We start from the raw sequence: 9,127 nt of genomic DNA, 5'->3' as shown, positions 1-9,127 counted from the left end.
ACGAGATTTCATTTATGATTGAAAGATTGTGTTCATAATCATTAAAAATAACTAAACTAGACATCTTGTCATTTAAAAAGGATCTAGTGTGACTGCGGAGTAAGGGACGTTCGGTGGTACAGCCGTGTGCGGAGTTTTGATGTTACGTCCGAGTATCTCGGCTGGTCAAAGAAGACATGCTTGTACTGTTTGTACATGGTCTCCATGGTCTCCGGGTGAGTGCATCCGATGTGCCGGGATGCCGACGCCGGGACGCCGCGCGCTCTCCGCTCGCCTGCGCTGTGCAGAGTGTGACGTCACGCGCTCCGCCGCCCGCGCCCTCCCGCCCCCGCCCCGCGCCCCTGGCCCTGCGCCTTACTTCAGCGTAACAGTCGATAGAGTACCGCTCTACTCCGGGAGCTGCTGAACATTATAGGCAACATCATTAGGTACTAATAAACAACTCTGTTGCTTAAGTATAAGTATGCATCTACATAAAAATGATAATAGAGCGGATCTTCAGATCTTTTATTGTTCATTGAATTCTAGGCACTGAATTCAATTTAGGTCGATGCACTTGACATTATGGCATTTACTTCTAACCCAAAAGACACTCCTATATAATCTGGCGCAAATCCCTAAATGAATCTAAATGTATTATGTCTCATGTTTCAGTTTTCTGAATGAGTAAAATATTATATAGAAAAAGGCCCTGTTACATTGAGTAAGTTGGCTCCCGGTGTATAAGTGTGAGTTGTCGGCCGCCGCCGCGCCGGCAGTCGCACCGCGCGCGCCGCCCCGAGCACACGCCGCCGCGCGCCACACCCAGTGCAGTGACTACCGACTAGTGCGTGAGGGACATGCCGGAGCGGGGCGACGCCTGACGCCCGCCAGTCGCCGCCAGGCGCCACGCTCGCACCTGACGCTGGGCCACTCTCGCTTGACGTGCGTCACAGTCTCGCAGGTTATTGCGGTTGTGTCACGGCTAATGAACGAATGAAAATTACCTTATAACAAACATTCGCAGACTGCAGTCAGCGAGCTCCTTACGTATGAAAGTAAATAACATTTATAATTGTATAACACAAATATATGTCAAATGTCAAGTGTCACAAAATGTACACAACACCAAACGTGTATTACAGGTGCGATTGCGGACATCCCCAAAATTTCTCACCACTTTCTATTCACCTCAAATGCCTAGGTACCGCAACACCAGTAGACAAGACTAGTTTCTGTGCTAGTTATAAAACTGCTGTTACTCGCAACTTAGCCCGCATGTTTGTAATTATTTAATGCCGATGTTTCTTAGATTTAAAATTAAGTACGAGTACTTGCGACGCTGAATGTATTTCTTTTGGTAAGACCATTTTATGAAAAAAACATTCAAACACAGCCTTGTTACAGTGCGGCATACCTATGCTGCAGCTTACTTTTTACAACTTTTAAGAGCATAATTTCCATCGTACATGATTTATAAGCAAGAAAATCAACTGTCGTAACGCCCGCACAATACTGATATTTTCTGTGCGGTTTCGTTACATTTCTCATTGCTGCTCTGCTCCTGCATTGATAATATATCCTATTTACTTCCTAATCAATTTAGCTTCAATTTCGTGAAATGATTTTTAAAATCGGTCCAGTAGCTTATTTTTTGTTTTCGTTGCAAACAATTTAAAAACAAAAATACGACTTTTCATATAATGAATATGAGTAGATGCTACCAACGCTACATAAGTCGAACTAACAAGAATGTAAACCACTTTAATATAACGTAGTTTATAGTGCATCAAATCACTTCTTCTTTTAGTTTGTTTGATGTACACAAATTCGTGTCAGTGTCAGTTTCTTTAAACACACCTTTGAACATTCAGCTGGTGCTGGTTTCCTCAGTTGATTTCTTTTTCCGTTTTTATCAAGTGATATAACAGCCAAGCGACACAGTTTAGGACAAAGACAGAATCATTCCTGAAGACATACGAGTACATACAGCTACGTAACGTTGCCAGTGTGTGAATATTGAACCATACAAAAGCTCTGTTCTAAAAAATGTGGTTTTGACATCCCTTGAAGTGGTGTTCTCGGCCTTACTCTTTTCTTAATTTAAGCAGGGAAGAGCCAAGCTCCTAAAGTGGTCAATCAAATGTTGTCATTATGTCTAATGCTGATGACAGAGGTCTTGCTGTCTCGGGGCAATGTAAGACAAGGTCCACGAGTTGCACGGACCCAAATGGTTACACGTTTTGATTGTCAATAATAAATACTATATGACTCGGAGAAACTGATGTTGCGCGCGATGTTTTCCGCGTGGTCATAAGGATTGTAAGGTTCTTTTTAAACAGGTTTCATAGTTGTAGTCTTTTCCCGTCTTTGCTACTTCACTTCATTACTGCTATCTGCTTATTATTATCATATTGTCATTATACATATATCTAACCTTTCTTAGCAAATTGGGTACCTAAAATTGAAAGTTTTTTTAAATCGGTCAGTGGGCCCTGCCATAAGCGCGACCACAAATAAACAAAAACACCCTTTAGGTTTTAAATATTAATATAGATGTAGCTATGTAGTTGCTATTGTTAACTTCCGTAAGCATATTGCTTCATGGGTCTGATTCGGCAGATGTAAATAGCTTTGTGTCAGACCGTTATTAGTTACTTATTGCTCAAGTTTTAACTTCTAGTTTGGTGCCATTAAAACTATAATTTGCCCTTATCCAATATAACAACAACAACCAAAGAACAACCCCGATGAGAGCTGGCCTTCGCCCAGTATCTTAACTTATGGGGAATGCAAATTGTTATCAGTCTGACAGATTTTACTTATAAGGTTGGAATTGGTTTTAACTTATACTTTCTGGCAACAGAAGAAAGGACTTCGTCGGCACTATCTCGCGGTCGCGGGTGTAACTTTTGTATTTAATTAATATTTGGGACTGCTTTTATAAAAAGCTGCTAAACATATAGAGTGTAAGCTTACTTGAATGCAGTGTCTCTTGATTCTCAAGGACCCCTACTCTCTGCTCTGTGTACCCTACCAGCTAGGGTAATATGTTTTACATTTGATCAAACAGAGTACTCATAGTAGTGTGTCTTTGCCACCATATGCCTCAGGTTTTAAACTAAAATATGTTTTGGGTACATTTGTAAACGAGATGACAAAAATGTGTTTTCTACACGACGCCACATGTTTAGTAGTTAGCCCTCTCAACTTATTATTTACAAACGATCACAATTAATAAGTTCGATTCCACAATATCGAATATTGTCTACCGGTCAATCATATTATAATTTTGTGGTTAATTAAATTAGTGCCAGATGAAGGAAAAAGAAATAGTATTTGTACAAAATCATAACCAAACTAGGTGCCTTAAATATCAAATATATTTCTTACATATTATATATTACATATAACGTAATTGTATTAGATAACAAAATATGGATTTATTTAATACATAGAAAAATAAAAATAAGATTTAACATATGGTGTACTATTAAATATGTATAAGGCTATTACTGCTTCCTCTCTCCTAAGATCCAAATCATGGAGTATGCAGAATTAATTAGTAAAATTCTGTCATCTAAAATACTTACCTCTTTATCTTATGTTTGACCGATCAGCAAAGGATTGGCAGCAGAGTTGTTTGTTTATATAGACAAGCCGACCTGTGCTGGTGTACACTGAGCAGGCTTCAGCTCGTTCTGCATTAGTGCCTTATATCCCTAAGGCCTAAGCTACCATTTTAAGTTCTCTCGACACTTACACGTAACACCCACGACTTCCTCGCCACCTAATTATATTTGTTGAAATAGTTGATTAAGTAATAATGCAGTTTTTATAAATTAACTTTACTTTTATTTGTGTCACACACGCGTATAGGGCCGGAACAGAACTTACAGAACAATTGAATGAATGACAAAGAAAAATATTCGTACCAACTTAAAAATAATAGATGGCGCTACTTGTTGTACTTGTAATACGACAGTGAACAATAGTGAACCTAGATTATAAATTTATCAAATTACAACAATATTAATAACTATACATAATAATATAACTAGCGACCCGAAGTATTTGTGAAACCTAAACACTAACTCCCTTAGGTGCTGAATTTGAAATACTTTCTAAATCGGGGTAGAAAATTTATTATGTATTTTTTTTGTTTTAAATTAAATGTAACATTTGGTTTCCAAATGAGAGGAGCTCGTGGCTAAGCTCGCATAAGTGAAACAATCATAGGTTAAGCTATGCTTGACGCGGTAGGTCCGTAGATGGGTGACCATTTTTGTCATAACGAGTTCTTCCGTGTTTCGGAAGGCAACATTAAGTTGTGGGTCCCGGCTGTTATTCTTATATCTTTGACAGTCGTTACAGGTAGTCAGAAGCTTGAAGAAAAGTCCGACAACCAGTCTAACCAAGGGGTATCGTGTCGCCCAAGTACCTGGGTTGAGGGAGGTCAGAGATAGGCAGTCGCTATTTGTAAAACACTGGTACTTAGCTGAAACCGGATAGACTGGTAGCCGACCCCAAAAGGCTAGGCCAATGATGATTTGGCTTCCCAATGAGTAACTTCATAACTAGAGGACAACACTAGTAAAATACTTAATTTAAACAGATTGACATCCATCCCGTATAGGTCTAAACACTGGTTACGAAAAGGTGCTTCGGTGATCCATAATGTAGATATCTACGTTTTCTGTGAATATATTAAGTGTGTAGACATTGGGTACTATCACCGTGGTATCCGATACACATACATGCATATATTTGATGGCCACATAAGTACAGTTGGTGTGTTATTTATTTGAAAGTATTTTGTTTTGTTTTTTTTACCATTTGTGATGTATGTTTTACTCTCGTAGTCAAAGGACGGTGCAAAGAACTAGCTTTCACGGTATTCTCCTATACCTCACAAAGACCACAAACACTTGTCTGTATGGACTGTACTTTGATAAGCTAATTCACCAAATGACTATTAGTATTGTACAAGGAGTGACAGCGAGCTGGGAACTACTGTGAACTTTGTTGCGCTGATTTTTTAACAAATTCAAAGAACTGAGGAAGTGGAATATACGTGTATTTCGTGACCTTCAGAAATGGCTACCTGTACTACTTCTTAAATAAATGAATTTGATTTGATTGGTTTTACTCCAAATGTACAATAATTCTTCCGACACAGTTGGGTAATAATAGATATGAGTTGATTGTTATACATCCGGCAGACAGGGAGGCTGGCGAGGCGCGCGTGATGTAGCGCGGCATGGCGGGCCGAGCGCTAACCGTGGCGCTGCTGGTGGCGCTGGCGGGCTGCGCCGGGCCGCGCGCCGCGGGCGAGCCCACGCTGGCGGCGGACGCGCTGGACGCCGCCGAGCTGGAGCTGGCCGAGGTGGCGGAGGTGCCGGCGTGGCGCGAGCTGTGGTACGGCTCGCTGGAGTCGCTGCACCGCGAGCCCAGCATCAACAACACGCAGGAGGACGTGCTGGCGCAGCTCGGCGCCGTGGCCTTCCTGCACTGCCCCGTGCGCAACCTGGGCGAGCGCGGCGTCAGTATCCCCCCACCCCCCACCCCACCCACTCCCCCAGCTCGCTAGTCTGTAACGTGTGTGTCGTGCACAGGTGTCGTGGGTGCGGCGCCGCGACTGGCACATCATCAGCTCCGGCATGCTCATGTACACCAACGACGAACGCTTCCAGGTATGACAGACATCTTTGTGTCATAGGCTAGAGGAAGTCAGAGTTTGTTGGATTCTTTAAAGTAGTTGGTGAATTGTGACATGTTTGCTCCAAGTATCATTTGTACTTATTTATAAATCAGTAAATCGCTCTTGAGTTTTCTGAGTCTGCATTATTCTCATTCCGGGTTAAAATAAAGTAATCCGGCTCGGGCGGAGCTTCGAAGGACGGGTGTAGCTAACTCAAATAATTCAACTTCAATATCAATCAAATACTTCAAACCCCAGCTGGTGCAGTCAGGTCGCGCGCCTGCATTAACAATGTCATTGTCAGTTTGAGAGCAGTATGTCACATTCAATTTCGAGGACCGTCATTATTTTTTTAGTTTGTTTTCAAGCTCCTTCAATTTTATCATATGCTGTGGAGTGTAAGAAAAATATTAAGTTTACCTTCTCAGGTACTAGGTACAACTAAACTTTAGTAAAGCTAAAGCTCAATCGATTGAAGGTATGTTTGAAATAAATACAAATAGATTGATGAACTTATGTCAAATCTTCGCATTTTTTAGGTGTTGCACAGTGAAGGTTCCGACGACTGGATCCTTCAAATCAAATACGTTCAGAAGCGAGACAACGGCACCTACGAGTGCCAGGTACGTGGTCCGGCCCGAGGCGGCCCGGCTAGTGGCTGTCTGGTCCAGTAGTGTCCAGTAGAGCGCGTCTCAATGTGTGCCTGTGTGTGGCAGGTGTCGACGGGCTCGGGCACGCTGTCGCGGCTGGTGCACCTTCACATCGCCGTGCCTGAAGCCTTCATCCTGGGCGCCGACGAGCACCACGTCGACGCCGGCTCCACCATCAACTTAGTCTGTATTATAGAAAAGGTACGCACTCAGATTCTTGATCATGTTTTGACATTGCACGTGATAAACCTGATTGATGCGTGAGTTTTTTTGTGTATGAGCAGAGCCCGGTACCACCGCAGTACGTGTTCTGGTACCATAACTCGCGCATGATCAACTACGACGCGGCGCGGGGCGTCACCGTGGTCACCGAGCCGGGGCCCAAGACGCAGTCGGCGCTGGCCATCCGCGCGGCCGGCGCGCAGCACTCCGGCAACTACACGTGCTGCGCCGCCAACACCGAGCCCGCGCACATCTACGTCTACGTGTCCGAAGGCAGTGAGTGACCCCCGTCTGACGCGCGGCGGCCACCGGCGCTGGCGAGCCTGCCTGAGCGAGTGTGCCCGTGTTGCAGGCGACAAGATGGCGGCCACGCTGAGCCGCAACACGAGCGGCGCGCGCCGCCCCGCCGCGCCCTCCGCGCTGCTGGTGTCCGCGCTGCTGGCCGCGGCCGGCCGCGCGCTGCGCCCCGCGCCCTCCTGAGCCCACCACTATACTAACTTTAAATTATATTGATATTCTGTAAATATAGAACACCTGTACTTTTATCAGGAATTGACAGATGATCCAATGTGTTAACAGTACTACTTTGCGGTATTTCTGAGGAAACTACACCATCATGCGCCTAGTTTAGAACGAAAGTGCATAGTGGACGCCAGACCCCGTCCAGGTCCGAGCTGCAAGTTGTATTGTTACTATATGTGGACTGTAAAAGTTGACACCGCCAGGCGGTGCGCTTGAGTCGCATCGTTGCTGTGAAAACTAATCGTTGCTCACGACACAGTCGGTAGTCATATTCTTATAGTGTAAATAATTTACATTTACAAGTCAATGTGCCACTAAAACTTGTTTTAAGGTACTCTATAGCTTAAATTATAATTGATACCACGGTCGTTTAGTTCGAGCGTGCCGATACTTGGCGCTCAAGCGCTCGGAGCGTCAGCTCACATCAAACAATCATCAGATCTCATGACTTCCAACCTAATTATAAAGAAATAAATGAAATGAAACATTTCACGTGCATTTTATTTTATTACTAGCTGTTGCCCGCGACTTCGTTCCCGTGGGTAGAAGATGTAAGTTATGCCTGCCCTGTTTTTTTCACATTTTCCATTGTACCTATCTTTGCTCCTATTAGTCGCAGCGTGATGGTTTATAGCCTAAAGCCTTCCTCGATTAATGGTCTATTCAACACAAAAAGAATTTCTCAATTTGGACCAGCAGTTCCTGAGATAAGCGCGTTCAAACACGCAAACAAACAAACAAACAAATTCTTCAGCTTTATATATTAGTATTATATATTAGTATTAGTATAGATTCATACCGGACAGTCAAACACAGTACGTCTGTACTACCGCTAGGAGCTGCAGCCTGCCCTCTGAGGTTAAAAATAGAATCATTGCGTATACATCAATACTGTACTAGTTTAGTGATGATTAAATTTGGATCCAAAACTAGTTGGGCTATACCGATAAACAGTCGTGTATAAACCGTTACTAAATAAACGTAAATCCGCGTTACGATAATTACGAACCAGTGTCAATGAATTGTGAATTGTAATAATAATAATTTAGAAACCGGGGGCTACAGAAACTTCCGTTGTATTGTCCTAAAGTTACGTCCGAGTCGCGCCTAGTAACACTAATCGCGACTAGGAGGATTACTAAGTTTTACTTCAAGATGTGTAACTAATTTCAGTAAGTGTTAAGGAGCGTGCTTTAGTAGAAACGAGGGCACGCTGCTCGCTTCGGTAAGAGCAGAACTCTCTTCTGGTAAATCTCTTGATTTACCAGAAGAGAGTTCACCAGCCACAATGAGCTGAACAGTGAGTCCCGTTTGCGCACGCGACAACCGTGACACACCGTTCCCTACAATTGCAGATTCATGATTCAGATTCATGTTTAACATAGGTAATTTGTAAAGGACTGTCGGGAAATAAGTGATCGAGACGTTATTGTGGTTGTTGTTATTTTCTAATATTAGATTACTAAGACGTTTGCTTGAAAAATAATTTCATTAAAATTTATGTTTGTTCTGTTGGTTCCGAGTGAGCTGAGTGAAGTACTGCGTGATCCACGAATACTTGTCTTGAGTCCTGTCTTTATGCATGAGACATCTTGAGTGTTCTAGTTGACTCGGTACTACTTAATGTTGTGATTCATTACCATAATTAAACATACAGATGTATGACAGGTCACCTAACAACTTCATTCAATTCAAGCAAATATGATTTAGGTACACTTTTTTTCAAGTCAAAGACATCGTTATATAAACACTATTTCGCTTTGCACCGCATCCTGAATGCCCTGGGTGAAGAAGAAGTTGCAACAACGTCCACATCAAAGCCGCCACTAAACTTAGGAAATAAATATTATGTATTAGATTATAAACTTATTTAATATTCACAAAAATAGGATTTACATATGTACACTTAAAACAAGTATTAAAAAACAAAAACAATAATTAAAATAAAGCATCAAAAAAATTCATCGGCATCGCTGCCGGCTGGAAGTGAACCCAAAAGGCTGACAGCATTGCCACATTGAATGGCAATGCTAATCCTCTGCGCTAGGTAAAA

General features: G+C 42.6%; 1 protein-coding gene across 1 annotated transcript; it reads left to right on the top strand.

Annotated features, from left to right (window-relative positions):
* The first annotated feature begins 670 nt into the window (after positions 1-670).
* On the top strand, positions 671-7,578 carry LOC113506799 (zwei Ig domain protein zig-8-like). The gene is made up of 7 exons (XM_026889635.1): positions 671-1,037; positions 5,202-5,521; positions 5,595-5,672; positions 6,220-6,303; positions 6,397-6,531; positions 6,615-6,828; positions 6,905-7,578. Exons 2-7 carry the CDS (start codon positions 5,240-5,242, stop codon positions 7,030-7,032), a joined length of 921 nt encoding a protein of 306 aa, XP_026745436.1. The 5' UTR covers positions 671-1,037; positions 5,202-5,239; the 3' UTR covers positions 7,033-7,578.
* Positions 7,579-9,127: the final 1,549 nt, after the last annotated feature.

This window comes from Trichoplusia ni (genome assembly GCF_003590095.1).
Source record: "Trichoplusia ni isolate ovarian cell line Hi5 chromosome 25 unlocalized genomic scaffold, tn1 tig00002318_group24, whole genome shotgun sequence".
Classification (NCBI taxonomy): domain Eukaryota; kingdom Metazoa; phylum Arthropoda; class Insecta; order Lepidoptera; family Noctuidae; genus Trichoplusia; species Trichoplusia ni.
This window is presented reverse-complemented; position numbering and strand designations above follow the sequence as displayed.